The following is a 13,639-nucleotide window of genomic DNA, read 5'->3' as shown; positions in this document are numbered from 1 at the left end:
TCCACCTTCTAATACAATTATTTAATAAAAGGGGAAAGAGAAATATTTAAGCAATTAATTTTTCTGTTGTTCCTTTGCATCTTGGTAATTATCTCAGTTATGGTGTATTGATTCCAATGTGGACCTGCTTTACTTGAATCAATAGCAAAATTCCATTTCCTTCAGTTGAAGCAGGGCTGGGACATAAAGAGTAATACTGAATTACACATTTGAGCATTGCTTGCAATGCAAAATACATACAAGGTACAAGGAATATTACTCTTGTATGAGCTCAGGGCTCCCATAAAACATATCAGAGTAAAGAAGTGTAAAAACTCTGAAGATCAAGCCAGGTTGGAGAGCTGGAAATTCCATGGGCTGTCTGCACTGGTTGTCCTTATTTTCAGCAAAAGAACAATCTCCAAAATCGAAATGAACTTTTGAACCTGTACCCAGTGTTTGTTAAAAGCCTGGAGCTGTGTTGAAAATCTGACAGCCTAAACTGTGTGAGTCATGACTTTGAAAACCTGTTAAACACATAGAAGATGGGTGGAAGAAAAGGCAGAGCATCCATATTCCTGCATCTTTGGTTATAAATGAAAGAGGAGTGCATAGTTTTTAATCTAAACTCAGGCTGAGATGCAATCATGCTGCCCTCTTTGCAGGTGGTCTTGTGTAACTTCACATCCAGCAATCAAATCAAATACCCTCCCTTCAACTTACAGATGACCTCAGTGGAGGCAAAAAACATTTTTGACACTTGCACTTTTCTGTAACTCACTAAGAAAATATCAGGGATTCTGTACTTGTTGACCTGTATCTGAAGGCTTGGCTCTTTCAAGTGCTAAATCAAGCAGTGAAATCATATGAGTGCATTGAACTTCCTATTACCTTTCATGAGCAATTCTTTCTCTGAGCACCTCAGAAGTTCAGGTGGAACTTAAAAGTTGCTCAGTTATGTGACGTCATATATCCTTCAAAGGCTGAACAAAATGGATGAGAGGAAAATAGAGCTACTAAACACTTGTCTTCAAGATGTAATCAGTACTCAACTTGGCATGGGATCAGTACACTACAGAAAAAATGAAGTGCTGGGAAATCTGAGCCAGAAAAGCAACAGAAGCACATAAAACGACAGAAAAACATCAAATGTAAGGTGCAACACTCTGTAGAGATTGAAGACTGTACCTTGTGTTTTTAAAAAGTGTCATTATTGTGGCCTGGTAAGAGAATACCTGCGAACAGCACATAAGCATTTGCTTTCTCAGGCGCCCGAGAGCGCTGCCAGTGGCAGAGGCTCCCTTCTCCGTGAGGGCCGGGAACACTCGGTGTGCCCGGTGTGGGTGCGTGTACCAGGCTACGGCTGTCCTGGGCTCGCCGCCGCTGCCCGGCCCGGGGGCTCCGGACGGGGCGGGCGTTGTGGTGGGGGCGGTTTTTTTGGTAGAGCAGGGTGCCAGCCGCGGGTGGGCGGAGGGCAGCAGCCGCCATCCTCTCGGCTGCCCTGGCCCCAGCTCACCCTGCCCGGGGCGCGGGGCGGGCGGAGGCGCGGGCTGCGGGAGGGCGCGGCCGGCGGGAGCGCACACAATGGCCGTGCCGGGAGCCGCCGGCAGAGCCGCGCTGGGCGGGTCCCGCCGCCGCGGGCTCGCCGTGTCGGGCCGGGCCGGGCCGGGCGGGGCGGGGCGAGCGCACCTGGCCGAGGAGCCGGGCGGCGGTGTCGGGGTAGGGGCGGGAGGCCTTGGCGAGGGGCGGAGGGCGGCGCGGCGGGCGGGCCGCTCCTCATTGGCCGCGCGGCCACACCGCGAGTGCCTGCGCGCCGGCCGGGAGCGGCCCCGGCGCTGTCGCCGCTTCCCAGGTCGCGGAGCGGCGGGAGCCGCAGCAGCGGCGGGAGGGTGAGCTTACCCAGCGGGTGGAGCCGCGGGAGGGGAGAGCCGGTGCCGCTAGCCCCGGCCCGGAGGCGCGGAGGGGATCCCCCGCCTCGCCCGGGGTCGGGTTGCGGGGATGTCCTGGGGTGCTCCTGCCGCAGGCCCGGCGGCACGTCCCGGTTGACAGGGCAACGGAGCCACTGAGGAATGCGGCGAGCGGGCGGCTGAGCTCCGGTGGCCGCCACGGCAGCTGGGCGGCTGCCGCTGCCGGGGAAGGGGCGGGGGCGCGGGGCGCCGCTTTCTTCTCCCAGCGCTCGGGCAGGGTAGGGGAGGTGCCCTTCGGCCCGCGGGTGCCGCTTCCTCGGCGGGTGAGGAGGGCGGGGAGCGGCCCCGGCGCCGGGAGGGACCGCGGGCAGGGCGTTCACCTCCGCGCTGCTCCGCAGGGCGCGCAGCCGAGCGCGGGGCGGCTCCGGGGCGCTGGTGATGAGGGCGCCGAGCAGGGGCTGAAGCCGACGGCGGGCGGCGACCATGACGGTGTTCCGGCAGGAGAACCTGGAGGAGCACTACGAGACGGGCGAGGACCTTGGCAGGTGGGTGCGGGCGGATGGAGCCGTGGCCTCTGAGCCCGGCGGGGCAAGGGGCGAGGGCAGGCTCGTACCCGCCTTGCCTTTCCACCATGTCTGAGGTGCGCCAAGAGGGAAGAGGGAGTTGGATTTGAAGTTACCGCGTCTTTGCCTTTTTAATACGGGTCTGATGAGGTTTTTGGACAGGGTCCATGCCTAAGTGGTACCTGCTCAGCTCGACGCCCTCCCGGGTGCTGTGCGGCGCGTAGGGGAGAACCTGCTGCCGGCGGCGCAGCTGTGGCAATGCGAAGCTCGCTGCTGTTCGCCGGGCGGGGAACTGGAAACGGGCTGGGCTTGAAAGGGAGAAGTTTGCATTGTTCATAGTGTGAAGGACTGCGTTTGTATTGCGTGTTGGATTTTTCTTTATAAACGTGATTAAGGAAGTGAGAGAAGCTCTGCATTCCATCGATACTGTTGTGGTGAAGATCACTGAGCATCGCTCTTGGAGCTAGAAGTCAGATTAAGGGATGTGAGTAGAGCGCTGCAGATGCAGAGCTGCCTACTTGAGCCTTCATTCTTGAATGCTGTGTAGTTGTGAGCTACTCCGAGCTCGCACTATTAGTCATGCCTTGTTTTTTCAGTGTTTTTCATGTTTTGAGACTGTTAAAACACTGAATTATGTTACATGAGAGTCTTTTTCGTATTCTTTCCCCCTTCTTTAAGGAGGAATCCAATAGCAATTTAGCAAACCAGTATGGCAGAATCCTTTTCTAGTGTTCATCTAGGTGATTGCAAAGCAAAGGCTCGGTTGACCCAGGGCATTCACTATACATGGAGCAGGCACCCTCATACCTGCCTCTGCACACCTTTCCAGTGAAGGGTCCTAGCAAATGTCATAGCAAATGCTGTGAACAAGTTACTTGAATAGGCAGGAACTTAGAAATATTTCATGATATCTTATAGAAATAAATAAAACAAAAACCCCAAACAAAAAAACCCACCCAGACAACAGCTAACCAACCAAGAAGCCCCCCACATTATAATAAAGTTAATTGCACTGTATTTCCAATAAACTTCATCCCATTTATATTCAAGTTTGTTGATGTGATTTTGACGATAAATATGTACTTTTATTTCCACATAGTGTTCTGGGTTCGCATTTTCATACATCTAGAGTAACGTTCTGTGTTAGACTGTGAAGTAATATTAACTTGCTGGATAACTTGATCGGAAGACATGTTACCATGCTAAAGCATAGGTTTGGATTTTGTGGTCTAAAACTCTTAAAAATAAAACCATTGCTGTGCCTACAGGTACTGACAAATGGTTGACTTTATGGAAGAAAATAAAGACACACATATATTGTGGGGTTTTTAAGGTTCTTCGGGGAGAAGACAATGTCAATATTTAAATTCAGAATGTGTAAAGGTTTATGTAATTTCTCCTGTATTTTTTTTTTTTGTTCAAGAGGAAGTATCAGTGCAGTGTTTGGTCCCTAATACATATTTATGAAATAGAACAATTGCCCTTAGGCTGATTACTTAAGAAGTGTTTAAATACATGGAGGTTTGTTTTTTTTTCAAATAAATGTTCTTTGGAAGTCACAAGCTCCAGAGCACAGCAGTGGAGAATAGGCATTTAGTTTTTACAGTATGGGAAGTGCAAACACTGAAAACACTAGGTAGTAAAAGAACAACCCAAAAAACCAGAACAAATGGAGGGTTTCAGATTGACAGCATGTTAGGTAGCAGTGTTCACTGTAAAAACGGTATATAATTTGATCATTTACCAACATGATATTAGCTGTAATGATATAGAAGCTTAGCATGCAGTCTAAACCTCTAATGTGTTATGAATTTTAAAGAATATTAAAATCTACTCTAGGTTTCACTTGAAAAAGAGTAAAGAAATCTATCAACCTCTGCAATTTTGCCAATATATTTGAGAAAATACCAGTGGATGGTAAAACATTGTGAAATGTTTGGCGGAGCTTTTACATTAAAAATGGAATATAGTTATTTAAAAGGGCCAAAGCTTTCACTTCAGTCTCATTTTAAGAATCCAGGGCTGTTCCAGTGTGAAATGTTGGCATAAAACCATAAGAGTAAGCAAACTTCAGGATAATTATATGGTTTATTTCAGTGGTGTTTTTAACTTCTTTTTGAACTTAAGTTTCTAGTGTTGCACAAAGTACTTTTTTGGAAACCTGTCACTTTCTGTTCCTCATTTACCCCTTACTAGGTTTCTGACTGTTAGGTTTGCATATAAATGTAGTTACCCTGAGGCTGAAAACTCAAAAAAACCCAGTGAATATTAAAAACACCTTTGACTTCGAAATTTCCTTTATTCATTTGGGAACCCAGATTGTGAATTAATACTTCAACTAAGCAATGATGAAAGGTTCCATTTTGCAAAATCAACTGATTTTTCCCCTTCTCTTGGAAGAATGCTTTTATTTCCTCTTACTTAGCTGCAGGCATGAAGCAAAAGAGATGAATAAATTAACAGGTGAGTTTTTATTGACAGACTTGTGTTTGAATGAAAAGATCCTTAAGTTCCTCAGCCATACTGCCTTTTGAAAGAGCTCAGTGAATTTTAATTTTAATAATCTTGACTTTAAGAAGCTACACTGTTTTCCCTTGTAAATTATTTAAGTCTTTGTTACTTCTGACAGTAACTAGAATAAAAAATAATTTGAATAAGAAAGGTGTGTTGAAGAAAGCAAATGGGCTGTGTAAATTAAATTTTTGATATAAAGTAATAAAGGAGGTTTAAATATTGCTTAGCATAAAACCCAGGGAAATAAGGAGAAGAGATGATGGTGTGCTTGGGCTAACAAAAGGAAGCATTCTCTAGTTTTCTGGTGTTTTACTGTGCTTTTGCAGAAAAAGTAATAATCATAGTCCTGTTACCAAAATGTCTGAGTTTTCTTCCAGTCTTTATTTCGTTTTCATTTATGTCTGGGGAGAATAAGAAATAGGAAATTTGTGATTGTGAATGCTGGTAGAATCACCCTTATTTATTTTTCTTGCCCATACATGATTTCTCCTGACAAGTTCATGTTCAGGTTGGTTTATCTTAAGCTTTTGTACCAATGCAGTCTTGGGAGACTTATGGACCTAATGCTATCTTTGGAATATATGAGATTGTTCTTGATTGATGTGTGATGCTTTGCATACACTTTTTTGTTTTCCATCTTACAAATATGAAATTATGTGTGTTACTTGTTCATATGCAGGCTACCTACAGATGTGTTAAGTAGTCATCTAACCGTGAATGTCAAGGGGTGGTAAACATTATTATGGAAGAGCAACAAATTTCTGAAAGCAATTTTGTCATTTCAATTCTGCCTGCAGTTGCAGGTGATGTGACTGTGCATTTTAAATACCCTGCAGTGCTTTTACTTCAGTCTGCCCAAAAGTCAGGAATTCATGCTCAGTAGTTTTAAAAACCTTGCTATGGTGAGCAAGCAACTAAAGACCTTCAAAGCACGCTGAACTTTTCAAGGTATGTTTTTACCTCCCATGACTGACCTTGCCTGGGAATTTGTATAGTATTGTGAGAAATGTGGTGTCATTTAAATAATTTTAGGGAGAGATATCCACAGCTGTGTTCTAAATACATATTGTGTTTGTCTGTGTGAGTTCCTGATCACATAGACAGCTCCTTCTTCCTTCACCCACAACACCCACATTTTGTATTTTAGGTTGTTTTATTTTCCATCAAGCTTTCATGTGCTTTCTAAAGAGATGCAGAGTGTTAAGGTAAAGTCTTGGAACTGAAAAATGGTGTTTGCATTGCACAGTGTTTCAAAATTTTTAAGGTCCTTGTTGATTCAGAAAGTAGGAAGAGGTTTGAGGAACAGTTTTGAATGTCAGGCTTGTTTGGACCTGTTGGACTCACTAAGGAAACACTTGTCAAAGGAAAGTTACACTGAATCTTGTTTTGGAGCCTTCTCTGACTCTGTTTGGTAGCTCACTAAACAGAGATGCTAAGAGTAAAAAGCAGCAACCTAATGTACCTAATGGCTTTATCAGTAGTGCAAGAAAAATGCCTAGGATAACATGCTGAAGATGTTGATAAGACAGAGCAGAGAGCTGTGCAAATATGTATTTACATTCTGTGAAATGTTCATCTACCATTCAGAGTTGAGTGAAAAAGGATTACTTTTTTTATTTTTCCCTGGAAAATTATTTCCATTGTAAACAGGGAGTATGTAGGCTGAATATACATATATATATATATATATGTATGTGCATGAATGTATGTGTTTTTGATTATTCAGATACTGGGTTTTGGTAGCACTGCTTTTTATAACTGCGGAGGCTGCCTGTCATCTATCCAAACATTGTAACTGTAACTACATTGCACTTCTATATTGGGAGGAAAGTGAAAGCACTGAAAAAAACCCAAACAAACCAACTTGAATGGCAAACAGAATTTGACCTTCATGGCGCTTTTCAGGCATGACAACCTAAATTAATCGTGCTAACTAGTCCATGTATTAAAATTGCACCAGTATTGTCAGGCTCTGTTGCGAGATTATAGGATGTGAAACACGTTACAGGTGATACTTCCTTTCAAAACTGCCACATTTAAAACCCATAACAGCCATCTTTAATAATCTTCTAGTGTAACATTTTTTCCTATGAATTAGCAAAAAGTCTTATGGGGGAGAGGAAGGAGCAATGTGAAAGATGGTTTCGTAAGGCTAAAACTGTTGCATGTGAACTACAAAATTTTTAACTGTGGTACGCTGAAACTTCCAGATTCTGTTTCCTTGCATTTTCATGCTGTAAGCTCATTTCCATTGCTCCATTATAAGGCATGTGTTAACCTTCCCTCTCATGCAGCAGTAAAGTGGTTAAACTGAAGAAGCGTACGGTGCAGACCTCTGAGGTGCCATTTCCTGTGTTTTTCACAGGCATGGTGATAAATACTGCAAGTGTATAATTCACTGTTTTTATAACTATTCATATTGTAGTAGTACATTATGATTAATTAAATTAAGTGGACTATATGAGTTTTTCAGGGAAAAGGACCTCAGAAGGAACACTTGACAACAAAGCCTGTGTTTGACCAGGAAACTTAGTTGATTGGTGTCTTTGTGTGCTCTTTTGTTTTTATTTGAAGAATTGAAGGTTGTGTAATTCAAATCACACAAAATAACCCTTACTGTGCTGTTTGTGAACCATGTACATGTTTAATCAGCCCTTGGAGGAAAAGTTGATTGTTCCATGCTCGTCTGTAAGTCCTGGCTTTGGTGGTTGCACGGATACTGAAAAGGAAGGTTTCTTAACTGGAAAGCATAGTTGCAAAAATTATGCATCTCAAGTCACTTTGCCTCCCAGACATGCCTTTTCACAAATGCACAATAACCTGCAAGCTGCTGACTGCACAGGCTGCAAGAGCTGTCACCATACAGTGCCACTGGTGACAACTGCTGCTGTACAAAGTGTGCTGAGAGGTTTGCTTCATGAAAAGCACAAGAAATGCAGATGATTTTCTGGGTATAACTTGGTCCTGCTTACTTTAGTTCTCTCTCTGGGGAAGAATAATGACTGCTTTGTAGGTCTTTTAAAATACAGTGTAATAAAACCTAGTGCTTGCTGATTATTCTGTGCTTTCAGTTTAAATGCACAAATCTTTGTAAATCTAAACTCATCAGGAAGCAGATAAAAATGCTTGTCTGATTTTTCTTCTAGCCAGGCTCAGTAAGGCATGATCAGTGCCAGAGCAGGCATGGTAGGTGTGTGCTGAAACTTCATTCTGTCCTTCTAGCTTTCCAGATTAGTCCTTCTGTGTTCATAGGGGTTTTAGGGTGTTTGGGTTTTTTCCTCCCCATTTTCTCTCTTTAGAGATGTTTGATTATGTCAGTTTCTCTGCTGGAATTGTGTGTACTGAACAGAAGTTGGCCCCTTTAGCCTAGGAAGAGGAGGCTGACACTGCCATTTCATGAGAGCTTTGTTCAAAGCTCAAGCTGCAGTGTTGGTGGTTGAAAGGATCAGTATCTCTTTCCTCTGCTGTATGTTTCTCTGTAGGTTGTTTTGTTTCAGGTTGGTGTATTTTTTTAATGTAGTGCTGCTGTCAAAGGGGAAAAATACCCCACCTTATGTCTAATTTATGGCAAGTGTATACTCTCAGATCAGCTGAAAGCACTAAAATCTTCAGAAAACAGAAAGAATAGACTGAAATCTCAGCCTACATGCAGTTGTGATTGCCTCCATAAATATACTTCTAGAAATATACTTCTAGTTAAATATACAGAATGGATGGAGATAATCACTTTACTACAAAGACAGAAGAGCATAAACTGATGACAAGGAAGTTTAAGCTGGAAATTAGGAGAACTATGGGAGGTGCAATAGGAATTGGAGTAATATTCGTAAATGGTTGTTGTAGTTTGCCAGAGGTATTCAAAACTGTACCAGTTTTTGGAGGAGATTATGTGTTTCTTTTGAGACCCTGCCTTAATGTCCAGGCGTCTTTCTGTTTTTAACTGGCTTGGGTAGAAAACCTGTGCAACTTGTTGATACAATTTTATATTCTGAGGAAATTATGCCAGTTAAAGCAGTGGCTCAGCAGCTTGTTTCCTGAATGGTAGTGGCTTTGTAGGAGCTCTGAAACTGTTGTTTCTCAAACTGTGTTTTGTTCCTCTTGCAGGAAGACAGGTGACACAAAGGAAGATTATCCACTAAACCTGAACAGTGTTGACTTGCCATGCAATACAGTAGGTCATACTTAACTATGACGAGCTTGTGGCTGAGATGGTGAAGCTGAGAAAAGCATAGACAAAGCCTAGAGATCTTCAGGCCTTTACTATCTTGTTGCTTGCCTACGTTATGCAGTGAATTTTGGTGTAATGTGAAATTTTGCAGAACTGGATACAATGGCCAGTGTCAAGGAGTCTAATATTGCTAAACTCTGAGATCTTGCATAGGAAGTGATATAGGAAGAATGGAGCCTGCACATTTTGGTCAGTTGTTGGGTGACATTCCTGTTGGTTTTGGTGCAGTTACGGAACAGACTAATGACAGAGATGAGTTGTAGGGGCAGGTATATCTCCATATCCTTGCAAACCTTGCTACATCCTCCTTCACATGGTACTTGCAGGTCTTGTCCCTCCATTTCAGAGAGATTGCCGCTGTCCTCTTCTAAAGTGAAGAGATGCTAAGCTAAGGTGGTGAAGCTGTGAGATGAAGCTTCTTGAGAAAGACTTAAGATTTTAGAACTTTTAGCCTTGTACCACTATGCTTTGAGTGGTATGATATTATTAATACGCTGGAAAAACAAAAATGGCTGGTGAAGTAAAGAAACTGAAGAAACTATATTTACATTTACAGTTTTCACAGATGGTTCTGCAGGCTGGAATGGAAAGGCTTCTTGCCTCAAGGTAAATGACCTTATGGGACCTGTTGAAATGAGACCAGTATGAATAGGCAATCTAAATTGTATCAAGATGGAGCTTGTAAAATTAAAAGAAAGAATTGCATGGTACCATTCTGAAAAAGAAGGCTGATAAGGATATCGTAACTGTTAGATTTAGATCAGTTTTAATACTGTCTTTCAAAATTTCCATGGATATTGTAGTCCGTGAGGATGTTGTCCTGTTGTATTAAAAGTGTGGTATTACAGGCATGTTGGAGTTTTGTGGGGTTTTTTTTTTGTTGTGGCATACATTGATGTTGGAGGGAATATCTTGTAATAGATACTTTTCACCCAGTCCCAGAATAACTCACATGTTTTATAGCAGTACTGTAAAACACTTCACTGAGTAATCCATATGGTGGTCTGCAGCCTTATTCTCTTGGTTTGAGAAGTTTAATTTCCTTCCCCTTATTCCTTCCTGTTTGTGCAAGCTGATGTGCCAAACCGTTTCTGCTTCCAGAGGCAGTAGTGTTGAGGAGGAAGCATTGTTGCTGGCTGTCCAGGCCATGTGGGTGCCTTGACCACCAGAAGCAGGGACCCTGGTGTGCCACGCTAGTAGAGTAAGTCTTCCCCAGTACCATCTGCTTGTTGTCTCTGTTTGTTGTGAAGCTCAGATGGTCTTGCCTGTATTTAACAAAGAAAAATACCTTACTGGGTGGTCATGAACTTAGGGGGATCCATAAGCTTTATCGAAAGCAGGAGATTTCATAGTCAGTGTAAATCATAACTGTCTTTACATACTGATTGAAACTATAGTTGGAGAATTTTTTTCTGAATTACACAGAGGAGTGAGGTTTTGGAAAGGATAAAAGTTACTTGGGGTGATAGCAGTTGTCTGTTTCTTGCCTAAACAGGATGCTAAGAGCCTTTAACTGAATCAGTCTACTGGAAATATTTTATTTCCACAATGTCTTTATTTGTGAGCAATTAATGGTATGCTTCTAAGTTTTCACAAGTTATTTGGAGTCCTGCTTTCTGCCTGGTAAGTAAATTGGCTTCTGTGCTCCTGCACATTTCCTCAGTCTTCTCTCAAGTGTCAGTGGTTGTTCTAGCTGTGAGATACTGGCTAGGTGTGCCTGTAGAAGTATGCACTTAGAGTACCTGCTTTCATGCCACAGGAACTGAAAGCAAAGGGACATTTTCCCCAGATCACAGTCTGTTGGACCTTTAGTGTTCTGAAGTTGTTAACACTTATGGGACGAGAACAGCTGTTCATTGTCGCCCTGAAAACTCAGCTTCTGAGCTTGCTGACATGGTTTTCTAAGGACTTTCCCAGGACAGTAACTGTAAACATAGATATGTGTACATTCTTTCTGTTACACGTCTTGTGATGGACATCTCTCATGGCCAGTGCAGTGAGAAAGTGTTATCCTGACCGTCCAATCCCTGGCTGTGGTCAGAAGCCTATAAATCCTGGGAGGAAAAATAAACTTTCTCTTTCTTTCACCACACCTCGACCTGTGTCCGTGTGATCTATTCATCTTCAGCGGCAACAGTTCATTTTCTGGAAACTGGTGACTTAACTATCTTGTGCTCATGGAGAAACGGTGTGGAGACTCATCTCTTTTCTCCTTTCTGTTTGCTGAAGTTTTTAGAGAAGAGGATTGAACTTCACTACTGATATGGTATTTTGTAATCCTGTATTTCTAAAGGACTAAAAAGCCAATGCATAAATCTTCAAATCATGTGTATCCTTTGTGGTGTCTGTTACTTGGCACTGTGCTTACTTTGCCTAGCTATGTAGGTACAACTGAGTGCAGCTGACTTCTATGATAACTGATAATGTTTTATTCTGACATGGTTTACAGTTAATTATTCTGCCAGGTTAAATCATTCTGTCAGGTTTAATGGGTGACAACCCCTCATGTTGGCTTTGCGTGGCCTGGTTTTTTGTAGCGGGGAGGGGTGGCCACAGAGGTGGCTTCTGTGAGAAGCTGCTGTAAGCTTCCACCATGTCCAGCAGAGCCAATGGCTGATGGCTCTGAAGATGGATGTGCTCCTGGCCAAGCCTGGGCCAATTAGAGACAATGGTAAAGCCTCTCTGATAACATATTTAAGAAGAAAATCAAAGTGGGGCATGGGTTTTGTTTTCTTCTCTAGCCAGAGGAGTGTTGCTGTTGGACACAATGTAGAAGTGTGGCTTCGTTCACAGCACACACTAGAACAAGTTGTTAGGAAAAGACCTTTATTCCTTGAACTTTTCAGCTTTTATAGGGTCTTACGCTACAGGTTTAACATGACTGTAAAGGGAACACCACCTCTTGTCCCATAGGTGGGATAAGAGAAAAATGCTCTGTCCACATCTGTACAGAACTGTTTTAAGAAAGTGAAATTGTTTAGAGAGATAGAGCTTGAGCAAGAGAGCTCTCAGGAGACTTTCCCTTGGGAACAGATCAGCCACTGACAGGCTGTAATTCTATCAGGCTGAGAAATCAGGTCCACAGAGAAGAGGATGTGCGAACATGTGAGGGAAACCACATGGAGACACCAAGGCCAGTGGAGAGGGAGGGGAGAAGATGCTCCAGGCGCTGGAGCTGAGATTCCTCTGCAGGCCATGGTGAGACCATGGTGCAGCAGCTGTGCCCAGCAGCCCATGGGATCCGTGGGGCATGCAGAGATCCACCTGCAGCCCATGGGGGAGATGCCCATGCTGGAGCAGCTTAGTGCCTGGAGGAGGCTGTGATCCAGTGGGAGACCTGGAGGAGAGAGAGGCCCTGCTTCCAGGCTGGAGCAGCCTGTCCTTGGAGGGCTGCACCCTGTGGAAAGAGAGACCCACACTGCAGCAGTTTTGGGAGGACAGTGTGCGCCTGTGGGAGGGAGTCACATTGCAGGAGTTTTGGCAGGACTGCTGCTCGTGAGAGTGGACCCACGCTGGACAAGTTCACTGAGAACTGTCTCCTGTAGGAGGGACCCCATGGTCTCACAGGGGAAGGATTCTCCTCTCCCAGAGCAGCAGAAGAAAATCTCAGTGATTAACTGACCCAAATCCCCATGCCTTCTCTCCCTGCACTGTCTGTGTGAAGGAGGGACGGGCTGGGGGGGAAAGGTGTTTTACAGGCTTATTTTACTTCTCTTTATCCTCCTCTGATTCTGTTAGTAATAAATTCACTTTGTGCCTCTAAGTTGAGCCTGTTTTGCTCTTGGAGTGTTTTCTCATGGTCTTATGTCAACTCATGAAGCCTTTGTTAATTTTTTTCTCTCCTCTGCCCAGCTTTGGCAGGGGAGGTTGAGTGAATGACTTTTGTGGGGGCCTGATGTTTGGCTAGTGTCAAACCATGACACCCCTTTGTCCACAGGGGAAAATAATACCAGTGTGTGTCTTACTTGGGTCCAACTTCAAGGCCAGGAATTCAACACTGAATAACTCCATTAACAAGGCTGGGCATTTATTATTGTTTAAGAGAAATAAGTATATGAAGATCTTGAATGGTAACAAATTTTATCTTTTGATACCTCTTTTCTTGTTGTCTTGGACTCCTTAGTTGGGACATTTGGTTCCTGTTACCTTTAAGGAAGGTGATGCAGATGTAATCCTAGAGATAGATATTTCAACTTCTCTCCTTCAACTTTCTCTTTCTTTTAGGGATTTAGTTTTGTTTGCTTTGGGTTTGTCTGTATGTGTTTTTGTTTTGTCGTGGTTTTTATTCCTTGCAAACACAGACTTCAAACATTTTGGTATGGGAGTGTTGACTTTGTTGGTGTATTATCTGTCTAGCAATATTTTCTTATCTCCATGAGCAGGGCCATCTGCATAGAATTGCCATTGATTCCCTGGGAAAGGAAAACACGTCAGGGAATGGCTGAGTT

The 13,639-nt window shown here is 43.6% G+C and overlaps 1 protein-coding gene across 1 annotated transcript in view; it reads left to right on the top strand.

Moving 5' to 3' along the window:
- Positions 1-1,738: 1,738 nt before the first annotated feature.
- DAPK1 (death associated protein kinase 1) overlaps positions 1,739-13,639 on the top strand; it is an 85,858-nt gene continuing 73,957 nt past the window's right edge. The window contains exons 1-2 of the mRNA XM_058827355.1: positions 1,739-1,868; positions 2,285-2,431. Coding sequence (XP_058683338.1) covers positions 2,370-2,431 — 62 coding nt within the window. The 5' untranslated portion in view covers positions 1,739-1,868; positions 2,285-2,369. The remainder of the gene's footprint in view (positions 1,869-2,284; positions 2,432-13,639) is intronic.

This window comes from Poecile atricapillus, chromosome Z (genome assembly GCF_030490865.1).
Source record: "Poecile atricapillus isolate bPoeAtr1 chromosome Z, bPoeAtr1.hap1, whole genome shotgun sequence".
NCBI lineage: Eukaryota > Metazoa > Chordata > Aves > Passeriformes > Paridae > Poecile > Poecile atricapillus.
Note: the sequence above shows the minus strand (reverse complement) of the source record. Positions and strands in the feature narration are given on the sequence as shown.